Source organism: Staurois parvus, unplaced genomic scaffold (assembly GCF_062004578.1).
Source record: "Staurois parvus isolate SC_StPar_1 unplaced genomic scaffold, SC_StPar_1.0 ptg001927l, whole genome shotgun sequence".
Lineage (NCBI taxonomy): Eukaryota > Metazoa > Chordata > Amphibia > Anura > Ranidae > Staurois > Staurois parvus.
The window spans coordinates 124,120-138,732 of record NW_028319723.1 but is presented as its reverse complement, the minus strand read 5'-3'; the positions used below and the strand labels follow the sequence as shown (position 1 = coordinate 138,732).

The 14,613-nt window shown below is 47.0% G+C and overlaps 1 protein-coding gene across 1 annotated transcript in view; it reads left to right on the top strand.

The window, feature by feature from the left end:
- Nucleotides 1-14,613, top strand: part of LOC149433252 (SNF2 related chromatin remodeling annealing helicase 1-like) — a gene marked incomplete at its 5' end in the record, with an annotated part of 77,213 nt that overhangs the window by 14,034 nt on the left and 48,566 nt on the right. The window contains one exon of the mRNA XM_089664510.1: nt 10,050-10,233. Within this exon, the coding sequence (XP_089520636.1) occupies nt 10,050-10,233 (184 nt within the window). The remainder of the gene's footprint in view (nt 1-10,049; nt 10,234-14,613) is intronic.

Below are 14,613 nucleotides of genomic sequence, written 5' to 3'. Positions count from 1 at the left end.
GTGAGTACCGGACATTTGTGCTGGGACCGCGCAGGCGCGCGCTCTCGGCACATATGTCCTTTTTTAATAGAACTCAAATGTGCGGACGCTCGGCGTCTAGGCCCAGACGCCGGGAGGCCGCACGTTTGCGTTCGGCCAGCGTGAAGAGGTTAAACAAATCCTGCTGTTCCAGTTTATCTGCAGCCGGGCCCCATTCACACTGCTGCATCATTCATGCGGTTTGTAGCTTGAAGCTCGAAGCTCAATAATGCTCAACAAGCAAAAACCTTATGTTTTCAATAGCCCTTGTTCACATCTGAGTGTCCTGTCACTGGCAGCAAAACTCCTGTCGCTCATAAAAGCACAAGAGCTACTGTACCACGCAGAATTGAGTGTTTTGTCCCCATAGACTTCAATAGAAAGCACGAAAAGTGCAACATGAGCTTTTTTAGAGCATTTTATCGCTTGTTTTCTGCTCAAAGAGCAGCTCTCCACCCTATTTCCAACAGCACTCCACACCTCTTAGTTGAAAAACGCCTTGAGAAAACGCTTAAAAACATGACACCTCGGTGTGAATGTAGCCTCATTCAAAGCAGAGAATTTATACAGTATTTCCGAGCTTTAGAAGGCAGGGCTCTTATGTCACACACTGCAGAGCTGATTGTAACCAGAGACCTAGGTGGAGGGAATAGACACACAGTCTCATAGGGAAACATGCACAGCTGAAGCTGTTAACCCCTGATCACCTCTGATTGCTTGGAGTACAGGTAACCTGCCAGCAGTGACTTGTGAAGAGGAAGGAGACAGCAGACAGAAATCACACTATAGAGGAATATACTTTGTTCCATTTTCACTCGGAGGTTTACAACCAAATTAAAGTGGGCCTAAACTTAAAATGTGAAAGATTTTCATCATATAGGGAATATCTAGAAATGTTCATTGTGCCTAAACAACATCCTGAAATGTTTGCTTTTTGCCTAGAATTCCTCCCGCCTAGGTGCTCTTGTTCTGTGGCCTCATAACTGTATGTACACAGTATGAGATCATCTAACGCACTGCTGCCTCTGACTGCTGGTCTCGCCAGATTTGGAGTGAGATTTGGTCACGATGCGTTTTCTTTACTGGAGAGGAAGCTGTACCTGAGGACCTGCAGTGCAAGGATCTCCCTGCTATGCTTCTTTCATTATGTGGATCTGAGCTTTCTAAGCCTTTCATGCTTGCTTTTTGAATGTTCCCACACTAGTCATTGGATCACCGGTCATCGGGGGATCCTCTGACATGAGGAAGCAGTGCCCTGCTCCTTTACCTAGATGGTTGCCTCCACAAAGAGACGGTGCAGTACAAGGAATGGCAGGTAAGTAATAGGGAAAAGATCAGCTGTAGGGAGACCTTGGACAATACTGTGTACTAGTGGGCACAGCTTCCAGAGTTCAGGTTCTTTTTTTCTCATGAGAGGGCTGTTGCTGACTTTCTTCTGAAAGTGGTAATTGCCAGCGGCTATGCTGATTCTCTGCTTTCAGTATATTCTGAGTCGCTGCCCTGCAACAAATATGGTGATCAGAAAGTCCTATGCAGTCAGTAGTCCTTGTTCTCAGCAAGTGGCAGTGCAAATCTCAGAACTGGATGAACAAAATTAAAAATCCTTTGGCAGGTAACGCAGCCCCCTTATATGTATTTAGGTGTTTTCCTGCAGTTTAAAGCCATTCCAGACAAAGTGAAAACCCTAAACCCAATCAATGCTCTCCAGTGATTCCCAACCGCTCCCTCCTCCATAGCAGCTGTGATCAGAATACCCCAAGTTGGATCTAGAGGGAGTGGTGACGTCATCCCCTCCATCATGTGACAGTGGCCTAAGGACCGGCCGTTAGACCGGAGCACAGCATTATGGTAGGAAGTCACATGCTATACTTGAAAGGATTGAGTGTTTTTGCTCCAACAGTGGCAGAGGAAGGAGCAGTGGTGAGCACTGGAGAGGTAAGTATAGGGGAGATGGGTGGGCCTACACAACGACTCACTTTGCCTTTTCAGCTGAACATTGAAACAGAGAAGTTAGGCCGCATGTACACGAGACACTTCTGAATGATGGAAGCTGATTGCTGGAAAACGTAGGTTAAAAAACATCTGTTTAGCCGCGTTTGCATACCGCGTTTATGCGCATTTGTGTTTAGAAGCGTTTTTTTAAAGATAAGCACAGGAGAACCTCCCAAATGCCCAGAATGCACTGAAAAGTGGTAAATTATGAACTATTTTAGACTGTTTCAGAGAAATACAGAGAGTAGAAGCAGAGACAGCAGTATGTGTTGAGATTATCTTAGGTGTGAGTTGCTCATTAACATTTCTTTTGTTTCCAAGGGTGGGAAAGGTGTCTGGTGGAGGGAGTCATTAAGGCCACCTGGCAGGGGGTCTTCATGAGGAAGTTGAGGTGTGAATGGTCATTAACATATCTTTTGTTTCCAAGGATGGGAGAGGTCTGAGTTGTGAATGGTCATTAACTTATCTTTTGTTTCCAAGGGTGGGAGAGGTCTGAGGTGTGAATGGTCATTAACATATCTTTTGTTTCCAAGGGTGGGAGAGGTCTGAGGTGTGAATGGTCATTAACATATCTTTTGTTTCCAAGGGTGGGAGAGGTCCGTGGTGTGAATGGTCATTAACATATCTTTTGTTTCCAAGGGTGAGAGAGGTCTGAGTTGTGAATGGTCATTAACTTATCTTTTGTTTCCAAGGGCAGGAGAGGTCTGAGGTGTGAATGGTCATTAACATATCTTTTGTTTCCAAGGGCAGGAGAGGTCTGAGGTGTGAATGGTCATTAACATATCTTTTGTTTCCAAGGGCGGGAGAGGTCTGAGGTGTGAATGGTCATTAACATATCTTTTGTTTCCAAGGATGGGAGAGGTCTGAGTTGTGAATGGTCATTAACATACAGTCAGGTCCATAAATATTGGGACATCGACACAATTCTAACATTTTTGGCTCTATACACCACCACAATGGATTTGAAATGAAACAAACAAGATGTGCTTTAACTGAAGACTGTCAGCTTTAATTTGAGGGTATTTACATCCAAATCAGGTGAACGGTGTAGGAATTACAACACTTTGCATATGTGCCTCCCACTTTTTAAGGGACCAAAAGTAATGGGACAGAATAATAATCATAAATCAAACTTTCACTTTTTAATACTTGGTTGCAAATCCTTTGCAGTTAATTACAGCCTGAAGTCTGGAACGCATAGACATCACCAGACGCTGGGTTTCATCCCTGGTGATGCTCTGCCAGGCCTCTACTGCAACTGTCTTCAGTTCCTGCTTGTTCTTGGGGCATTTTCCCTTCAGTTTTGTCTTCAGCAAGTGAAATGCTCAATCGGATTCAGGTCAGGTGATTGACTTGGCCATTGCATAACATTCCACTTCTTTCCCTTAAAAAACTCTTTGGTTGCTTTTGCAGTCTGCTTTGGGTCATTGTCCATCTGCACTGTGAAGCGTCCAATGAGTTGTGAAGCATTTGGCTGAATATGAGCAGATAATATTCCCGAAACACTTCACAATTCATCCGGCTGCTTTTGTCAGCAGTCACATCATCAATAAATACAAGAGAAGCAGTTCCATTGGCAGCCATACATGCCCACGCCATGACACTACCACCACCATGCTTCACTGATGAGGTGGTATGCTTAGGATCATGAGCAGTTCCTTTCCTTCTCCATACTCTTCTCTTCCCATCACTCTGGTACAAGTTGGTGTTGGTCTCATCTGTCCATACGATGTTGTTCCAGAACTGTGAAGGCTTTTTTAGATGTCATTTGGCAAACTCTAATCTGGCCTTCCTGTTTTTGAGGCTCACCAATGGTTTCCATCTTGTGGTGAACCCTCTGTATTCACTCTGGTGAAGTCTTCTCTTGATTGGTGACTTTGACACACATACACCTACCTCCTGGAGAGTGTTCTTGATCTGGCCAACTGTTGTGAAGGGTGTTTTCTTCACCAGGGAAAGAATTCTTCGATCATCCACCACAGTTGTTTGCCGTGGTCTTCCGGGTCTTTTGGTGTTGCTGAGCTCACCGGTGCGTTCCTTCTTTTTAAGAATGTTCCAAACAGTTGTTTTGACCATGGCTAATGTTATTTCTATCTCTCGGATGGGTTTGTTTTGTTTTTTCAGCCTAATGATGGCTTGCTTCACTGATAGTGACAGCTCTTTGGATCTCATCTTGAGAGTTGACAGCAACAGATTCCAAATGCAAAAAGCACACTTGAAATGAACTCTGGACCTTTTATCTGCTCATTGTAATTGGGATAATGAGGGAATAACACACACCTGGCCATGGAATAGCTGAGAAGCCAATTGTCCCATTACTTTTGGTCCCTTAAAAAGTGGGAGGCACATATGCAAACTGTTGTAATTCCTACACCGTTCACCTGATTTGGATGTAAATACCCTCAAATTAAAGCGGACAGTCTACAGTTAAAGCACATCTTGTTTGTTTCATTTCAAATCCATTGTGGTGGTGTATAGAGCCAAAAAGTTTAGAATTGTGTCGATGTCCCAATATTTATGGACCTGACTGTATCTTTTGTTTCCAAGGGAGGGAGAGGTCTGAGGTGTGAATTTGTCATTACCATGTGTGACAAGCTTGGTAAGAACATCCTGTGTTCAGTGTTTCGTCCATCTGAGTACCTTGAAAATGCTTTGCATGCATCTTTCATGATGAAAAAAGGCTCTGGACAGCATTGGGAACTGGAAAAGTTAAAAAAAAATTTCAAATCAAACGCTTATAAACGCGATTTGCTGCGTTTAGCCATGTTTTGCATTTGAAACGCTGATAAAATCGACTGCTGAACGCACGTTTTCTGCGTTCAAAAAAAAGACTGTAAACTCAAATGCCTGCAAACGATTGTAAAGGACGATGTGTACATGGACACATAGGAAAACATTAGGGAGAGTTCAGGGGCTGCTGAAAAAAACGCAGAACAGATCCTAAACGTGAGATTATCAGCTGCAGTGTACATGAGCCCTAAGCTACCATGTTCTATCCACATGTCTGGATTATCTAGTTTAATGCTTGGATTGATAAATATGGATGTTAATAGGACCACTACCCTCCATATTGGTCTTCAATCCAGAGGGATGGTATGGTGTGTTCCCACCCAGGGTGACCAGAACTTATCAAGGAATATAGAAGGCCCCGGAGGACTGAGGGGTTCAGCCACAAGAGGCTGGTTGAAGACCCATGGTTTTTCGCTTCAAGCTGTCCACTGGAAATGAAAAGAGGAAGGCAGGAGAGCCCTTATAGTGTAGAAAATAACTCAAATATGTTGATTACCTCAAAAAAAACATTTATCAGTAGGATAAAAAAAAAAATTACTTCCGTCTAAGGCTCAAAGCTTTATCCACCTCTAACATTAAGCTCCAGAGCGGGTGAAACGCGTTGGTGGGTGTGACTTGGAAGGAGGCAGAGCTGAAGCCTTTCTGATACTCTATGAATGGGGTTGCTTCCCGGTGTGGGCTTCCATTGTTTCCTTCTGCTGAGGTTGCGGTGACTCTGTAGGGTGGAAACACGCAACCTTCCATAGGCACAGATAGAAAATATCCTGTCCCTTGTCCGGGCTGGAAGGGGGGGAAAGTGTCCGGACTGGAAGGGGGGGGAAGTGTCCGGACTGGAAGGGGGGGGAAGTGTCCGGACTGGAAGGGGGTGAAAGTGTCCGGACTGGAAGGGGGTGAAAGTGTCCGGACTGGAAGGGGGGTGAAAGTGTCCGGACTGGAAGGGGGGGAAAGTGTCCGGACTGGAAGTGGGGGGAAAGTGTCCGGACTGCAAGGGGGGGGAAAGTGTCCGGATTGGAAGGCGGTGAAAGTGTCCGGGCTGGAAGGCGGTGAAAGTGTCCGGACTGGAAGGCGGGGAAAGTGTCCGGACTGGAAGGGGGGGAAAGTGTCCGGACTGGAACTGGGGGAAAGTGTCCGGACTGGAACTGGGGGAAAGTGTCCGGACTGGAAGGGGGGGAAAGTGTCCGGACTGGAAGGGGGGGAAAGTGTCCGGACTGGAAGGGGAGGAAAGTGTCCGGACTGGAAGGGGGTGAAAGTGTCCGGACTGGAAGGGGGTGAAAGTGTCCGGACTGGAAGGGGGGGAAAGTGTCCGGACTGGAAGGGGGGGAAAGTGTCCGGACTGGAAGGGGGGGAAGTGTTCGGACTGGAAGGGGGGGAAAGTTTCCGGACTGGAAGGGGGGGAAAGTGTCCGGACTGGAAGGGGGGGAAAGTGTCCGGACTGGAAGGGGGGGAAAGTGTCCGGAATGGAAGGGGGGGAAAGTGTCCGGACTGGAAGGGGGGGAAGTGTTCGGACTGGAAGGGGGGGAAAGTGTTCGGACTGGAAGGGGGGGAAAGTGTCCGGACTGGAAGGGGGGGAAAGTGTCCGGACTGGAAGGGGGGGAAAGTGTCCGGACTGGAAGGGGGGGCAAGTGTCCGGACTGGAAGTGGTTAAAGTAATTGTAGCAGCTAAGCTAAAAAAAAAAAAAGATATTCTATATTCACCTGCTCTGTAAAGGTATTGCACAGAACGGCTCTGAATCTCCTCTTCTGGGGTTCCCCGCTGGCATTCTTGGCTCTTTCTCTTCTCTATGTGCCACCATAAGAACTGTGTTCCACCATAAGAAGCCGCTTCCTATGGGGGCCACATGCAGGCTCGCTCCCAAGCTGGGCTGTGTGTGTATATAGACACACACAGCGCGGTTGGTCCCTGCCCCCCGCTCACAGGATTTCATTGACGGCAGCAGGAACCAATGGCTCCCACTGCTGCCTCTCTCTCCTGTGAAGGGATGGAGGAGAGAGCCACTAGAGACGGGTGTAGCGCTGAATTGAATGAGGAGTTTTAAGGGGGGGCTTAAAAACTGGGACATAATTTTACCTCAATTCAGGGAAAGTAATAAATGTTCTGGCTTTAGAACCACTTTAAATGTTCTACTTATGTCCCCCTTTTCTCCTCGAGGCTGCAGTCTCACCTGAGATTTTTTTTTTTTTGTGTATTGAAATCAGTGGAACGGCAGTAGACACGTCATGTATCCATATAAGCAATGTGTATATAAAATACAGAGGGAGGCATCAAACAAAATCGATACGAACATGGGGATTCGAGGATACGATTGGGAAGGATACCATCCCAGGACAAAATACAAAACAACGCAGTGTACATACAAATGGCTGTCCGCTGCGGTTTTTAACCCCTTCACGCCTAAGGGTAAAACAAATCTAAACGCCTAAGCACAATTTTGCAACGTTGACATGTGTTAGTAAAATCATACATATCATCAAAACTACTTTGTACGTCCAGGTGGATTATACCGCGTTTTTTTCAGGACACATTGGGCTTTCATTTGGTGGTAAATGGTAATGAGTATCTCCTGATTTTTATTTATTATCAAAGGAAAACTGTCTCTAAATATTAAAATAATCATTTTTTTAAATTTAGCTGTGTGTTTTTTGTTACTGCCATAACGTACCACCAAAGAACAACCCAAAATTAATTTTCCAGCCCTTGACGATCGCAGCGATACCATATATGTGTGTTATTTGTACCCGTAGTACAGCCCAGAAACAAAAGTGCGCATTTTGTTTTTGTTTTTTTACCTAAAACACACTGACACCAAATTTTTTTTTAATCCTGACCTTTGACCTCGATCTTTGACCCTGACCTTGACCCAAACACTTACCCTGGCACTGAACTAGATCAAACCTTGATCTAGGTATTTTTTCTTTTATTTTTTAATATTATTTTATTTATTAATCTTTTTTTTTTTTTTTTTTACAAAATTTTTTTTCCCCTCTATGCCAGGAGTTAGAGATACAATGTATCCCTCTCCTCCATTCATAGAGAGAAAAAAAACTCCAGGGGGGCCGGGCTGCGCAGTGACTGGTCACTGTGATAGCCAATGAGAGGCTATCACAGCGATCATGTGACCCGGAATCGGGAGTCCCGATCGCTAGAACGGGACACGGTTCTATCAGTGACACCGCAGTCTTTGTGCTAGGAGTGCGCACAGGTGAATAACAGGTACGCAAATATGCGGCCCCACGGAAAAAAAGCCCAGTTCTCTGAGGCCGCATATTTGTGTTACGTCGGCGTCAAGGGTTTAATCAAAAGAAAGGGGAAAAGGAAAGAGGACGGAGCAGTGAGTCAGATAGCACCATAGGGTGAGAAGAGGAGAGAGAGCAGAGAAAGTAGAAGAAAAAATGGGGAGGGGGCACACGGGAACCATGGAAAGGCCTAGAAGGAACAAATCAGTCCTACCCAGGGGCGGACTGACAACTCATGGGGCCCCCGGGCAATAGGGGATCATGGGGCCCCTGTGTCCTTGCCCAAACTCAAAAAAGCCTATGAAAAAGGTACCAGGGGCATCTCATGGGGCCCCCTACTGACCCTGGGCCCTCGGGCAGTGCCCGAGTTTCCAAATGGTCAGTCCGCCCCTGGTCCTACCCAATCTCAAGGATCGAATTCCCCTCATCTGAGTAAACAAACAAGTTCCATAAGGTCCGTGTTGGTTCATCCTCCATATGGTTCATTTCTTCAACTTTACGCAGCCATAGTCCCAGCGAGGGAGGATGCGGCTTCCGCCAACACAGAGCGATGCAGGACTTGGCTGCATTTAATAGATGACGTGCAATATACCACCGGTAAGCTTTAACCCCTTGATGCCGAGCGCACGCAAATATGCGGCCTCTCAGCGTCTGGGCCTTGACGCCGAGCGGCCGCATATTTGCGTGCCATTAGAAAATACATATGTGCTGAGACCGCACACCCTGCGCGCTCCCAACACATATGTCCGTGACTCACAGAAAGGTCCCGATCTCCCCTTTCGATCGTGACCTTTTCCAATCATGTGACGGCGAATCACGGCGGTCACATGACCCTAAAACCCCAGATTCTGAAACTCTTAACCTCCTTAGCGGTATTCCCGAGTGTAGCTCGGGGTAAAATTTGAGTACCAAGAGCGGTAACCACGAGCTACACTCGGGCTTACCATGCGGCGTTGGTCAGGGAGTCCCTGCAGCACTTACCTTGTCCTTCGCTCCCACGATGTGTCCCCTGCAGCGTCCCCGGCCATCTCCTCCGGCCGATGCCGGCATCCAGCCTCCGTGTTCCGGTCCCTGTGACGTCGGGACGTACGGGCGCCGGAAGCGGCGGCAAATTTGAAATTTTTTAAAAATTTCATTTTTGCTGTCATTGCTGTTTCAATGCATTTCACATACATTTTGTCCCGAGTGCTTTGTCCGGCGCCCTGCCTGCATTTTTACTGTTCTTTCTGCCTGGAAACTTAGAAACGTCCATGGCGTCCAAAAAGCGTCCCTTTACGTCAAAAGCGGTTTTAGACCGGCTAGAGAACAGCGATAGTAAATCAGAACCACTTGCAGAATTGAGTGATAATGATTCGTGGGGGAAATTCGTCACACTGAAACGATTCTGCGACTTTGCTCAGCGATGTGCGAATTTGCCTCCGTATTTCAAATTTCAGTGTTTTTGGTTTGATTATATTATTGAATTAAATTTATTATTATTATATGATTATTTATTAAATTATAATTTATAATTTTGTGTTTCAAGTTTTATCATCCCCGGGATGTTTACTAGACTCTTGTTCAGACAGATTTCAGTGAGTTATTCCTAAAAATTACAGGCCTACAATAAAAAACTACATATTTCCATGCAAAAAAATTTACCGCTTTCAGCACAAAAAATCGGAAAGAATCATACCGCCGAGGAGGTTAAAGGGCCGGGAGGCGCCGGCGCGAAGAGGTTAAGTGGAACAGAAACAATGGCGGATCCATAGGCACGGGACGGTCCAGGAATTTCTGAATGATACAACGAACTCCCTTCCAGTAGTGCCCAAGCCGAGGGCATGACCAAAATATATGTAGGAGGGTCCCCTCCGTCTCCTGACACCCCTGAGATGTTTTATCCGCAGACCTTTCCCCATTTTTGTTGCCCGTCTCTGGTCTTGTCCCGTCTTCTAAATATCTTTTTTGTATGTATTTGTATCTATTTGTAACGGAGGTCTCCGGATCGTTAATGAATCCTCTGGGTTGTCTTGCAGTGGAAGCCATTTTCCGCATCCAGCAGGTGGAAGTGGAGCCTCTCCCCAGATCGGTAGTGCAGGCCTTCGCGGCTCAGTTCGAGAAGACGTCTTTAAGTCGGGCCGAGATCCCGGATGCGGACCTATCTTCCCTGGATTCAAAACTTGTCAGCAGCTTGATGCCATTCCAGAGGGAAGGTGTCAGGTAGGTACCCGTTGATGCAGGGCTTTATTTGACTTTTTTTTGGTCTGTCTAGGAATGCTGCTTAAGGCCGGCCATACATGGGTCAAAAATCGACCAATTTTTAGTCTGAAAATCAAACCTAAGAATAATCAAACTATTTTTTCTCTGTTGGTGGGTCACTGGCCAATTTTCGTGGTTCCAACCCTTTTCGGTGATCGGGCATGTTGGAAAATTCGTGAAAAACAACCGATTTTCAACTCGATGGTCAAATCGTACGATCGTTTTCCTGAAAAGAATATGCGCATGAGCCGTGACCTGGAAGGAACAGAAGTTTTGCATGTTATATGGGGTGAACTTTATGACTTAGTCGGCCGATTTTTGAAAGCAATGATGGCGCCATCGGATCACCGAGCGAACAACGTTTCCAATTTTCGGTCTAAAAAACGTTCGGAATTCGAACCATGTATGGCATGCATAAAAGAAGGCAAAACCGCTTGCAAATCTGTACAGAGCTTTTATTTAACCCCTTGGTGCCGGTGCCTCCTGACCTTTTAAGGGGTTTGTGACGTGGGGGGGCGGAGTTTAGGGTAATTTGACTGCTGTGACTGGCTGTCACAGCGGCCACATGATCGAAAAGATCCCGGTCGTAAGTAGTGACCAGGACCTTTCCGTGAGGCACCGGTAAATGTGCCGAGAGTTCGCCTGTTTGTTATGCGTAGGGCAGCCCATTCACCAGTAATTGTTCTGGGAGCTCCCGGCACAGTTTCCGGTAGCTAACTGAGATCTCCCAATCCCCACTTGGGATTGGCAGCTTTCCTGTCATGTGACCGTTGCGACAGCCAATCATGGTGGTAAGTGTGCCCAGAGTATGCAGGGTGTGCGTTCTCGGCTCGTTCGTTTACTTTTGGTACGCAAATATGCGGCTCCTTGGCGTCAAAGTCCAGCCACCGAGAGGCCTCACATTTGCATACTGTCGGCGCCAACAGGTTAAAACCAGTTAACAAAAACACATCAGCGCTGTGTTTAAAATTCAAAGCAGGCCGTATTCACTTTTGGGCCCCTGATGACGTCTTGACAAAACGCGTTGGGCGGAGCCGGAAGCCGTGACACCGCCTGGCACATGCACGCTGCTAGGATTCTGAGAGTTGTAGAATCCTAGCAGCTCGCACATGCCGGGTGGTGTCACGGCTTCCGGATCCACCCAATGCGTTTTGTCATAAATGACGTCATCAGGGGCACAAAAGTGAATATGGCCTGCTTTTGAATATTAAACACAGCGCTGATGTAAGTGTTTTTTTTTAAACTGGTGTTAACCTGTTGGCGCCGACAGTATGACGTCATCAGGGGCACAAAAGTGAATACGTCCTGCTTTTGAATATTAATCACAGCGCTGATGTAAGTGGTTTTTTTAACTGGTTTTAACCTGTTGGTGCTGACAATATGACGTCATCAGGGGCACAAAAGTGAATACGGCCTGCTTTTGAATATTAATCACAGCGCTGATGTAAGTGTTTTTTTTAAACTGGTTTTAACCTGTTGGCGCCGACAGTATGACGTCATCAGCGGCACAAAACTGAATACGGCCTGCTTTTGAATATTAAACACAGCGCTGCTGTAAGTGTGTTTTTTAACTGGTTTTAACCTGTTGGCGCTGACAGTGTGACGTCATCAGGGGCACAAAAGTGAATACGGCCTGCTTTTGAACATTAAACACAGCGCTGATGTGTTTTTTTTAACCTGTTGGCCCGACAGTATGACGTCATTAGGGGCACAAAAGTGAATATGGCCTGCTTTTGAATATTAAACACAGCGCTGGTGTGTTTTCTTAAACTGGTTTTAACCTGTTGGCGCCCACAGTATGACGTCATCAGGGGCACAAAAGTGAATACGGCCTGCTTTTGAATATTAAACACAGCGCTGGTGTGTTTTCTTAAACTGGTTTTAACCTGTTGGCGCCGACAGTATGACGTCATCAGGGGCACAAAAGTGAATACGGCCTGCTTTTGAACATTAAACACAGCGCTGATGTGTTTTTTTTAACCTGTTGGCCCGACAGTATGACGTCATTAGGGGCACAAAAGTGAATATGGCCTGCTTTTGAATATTAAACACAGCGCTGGTGTGTTTTCTTAAACTGGTTTTAACCTGTTGGCGCCCACAGTATGACGTCATCAGGGGCACAAAAGTGAATACGGCCTGCTTTTGAATATTAAACACAGCGCTGGTGTGTTTTCTTAAACTGGTTTTAACCTGTTGGCGCCGACAGTATGACGTCATCAGGGGCACAAAAGTGAATACGGCCTGCTTTTGAATATTAAACACATCGCTGGTGTGTTTTTTTTAGATGGTTTTAAGCTGTTGGCACTGACAGTATGACGTCATCAAAGGCACAAAAGTGAATACGGCCTGCTTTGTTTCCAAAAATGCGCCGCACCTGACTGCATGGTGATGCAGCACCGTGCGATCTGGCACACGTGAGAACTCATGCGTTCGCAGATGCCCGGGGATACCATTAATAATTACTGGCGCCGGCATCTGCTAAAGGGCAGCACATGTCAGGAGAGCGCGCGATTTTTGCAACCCACACAGATGTGAACCTGGCATTACTGCTGAAAATAGATTTTGTCCGGAGTGGGGCTTTAACATGACAAGAAGTGTATTTCACTCATTCAGTTGTGCTGAACCGGCCTCTCTCCTGCCCTTCATATATCGGTGAATGGAGCCAGTGATAGATCAGCGCTCGCTGTAGTGCGGCTGTCCGTTCTGCAGTGCCCGAAGTTAACGCAGCGTTGTTATTGGTCCTGATCATACGGGGGAACTGTTGATTTCATGCACTGTGGGAGTAATTATTTCAGCCAAAGGGGTAAATGAGCCGGAAGAGGAAAGGGCCATTTAATGCGTAAACATGCCGGGAGGAGGTGTCGGGCACCGGAGTGCTGGACGTTGGTGAACTACAAGCCTCAGCATGCTTTACCAACATGACGGCGGACAGGTGCGCACCACATGGCTGACCGTTATCAGTATTCATTATTGCTCGTGTCGTCCGTAGCCGATCATAGCAGGAGGAGAACGGACGCCAAGAAATGATGTCAGGTCTAAAAATATTTTGTTACCTAATTCTGGATGAGACTTTCACGCTTGTATGGATGTGAACGTGCTGCGAGCGCTGACAGCGAACACGAGATCTGCCAGCCAACTCGCCGAGGTCCGCCAGCTGACCCGCCCTGCGTGTTATCAGCAGAGGTCTCCTGAGGTTATACGGGGCTGCCGGAGTTAAAGGGTAACTCTACTTTTGTGGGCGAAAAAATGGCAAAAAATATCTATAGTGTATACCAGTGGTCTCCATACTACGGCCCGGGGGCCTGATGCGGCCCTTTGCTTGCACTTATCCGGCCCTTGAGGCACTATTCCTCCCACTGACACCAACAATGGGACACAATTCCTGCTACTGACACCAACAAGAGTCACTTTTTCTGCCTACACCAACAACGAGCTGCTATTCCTCCCACTGACACCAACAACGAGGTGCTATTCCTCCCACTGACACCAACAACGAGCTGCTATTCCTCCCACTGACACCAACAACGAGGTGCTATTCCTCCCACTGACACCAACAATGGGGCACTATTCCTCCCACTGACACCAACAATGGGGAACTATTCCTCCCACTGACACCAATGATGGGGCACTATTCCTCCCACTGACACCAACAACGAGGTGCTATTCCTCCCACTGACACCAACAATGGGGAACTATTCCTCCCACTGACACCAATGATGGGGCACTATTCCTCCCACTGACACCTATGATGGGGCACTATTCCTCCCACTGATACCAATGATGGGGCACTATTCCTCCCACTGACACCAATGATGGGGCAATATTCCTCCCACTGACACCAATGATGGGACACTATTCCTCCCACTGACACCAATGATGGGGCAATATTCCTCCCACTGACACCAATGATGGGACACTATTCCTCCCACTGACACCAATGATGGGGCACTATTCCTCCCACTGATACCAACAACGGGGCATAATTCTTGCTACTAACATCAACAACAGTCAGTATTCCTCCCACTAACACCAACAACAGGGCACTTTTCTTCCCACTAACACCAATGATGGGGCACTATTTCTCCCACTGACACCAACAACGGGGCACTGTTCTTCCCACTGACACCAGTGATGGGGCACTATTTCTCCCACTGACACCAACGATGGGGCACTATTCCTCCCACTGATACCAATGATGGGGCACTATTCCTCCCACTGACACCAATGATGGGGCACTATTCCTCCCACTGATACCAATGATGGGGCACTATTCCTCCCACTGACACCAATGATGGGGCACTATTTCTCCCACTGATACCAATGATGGGGCACTATTCCTCC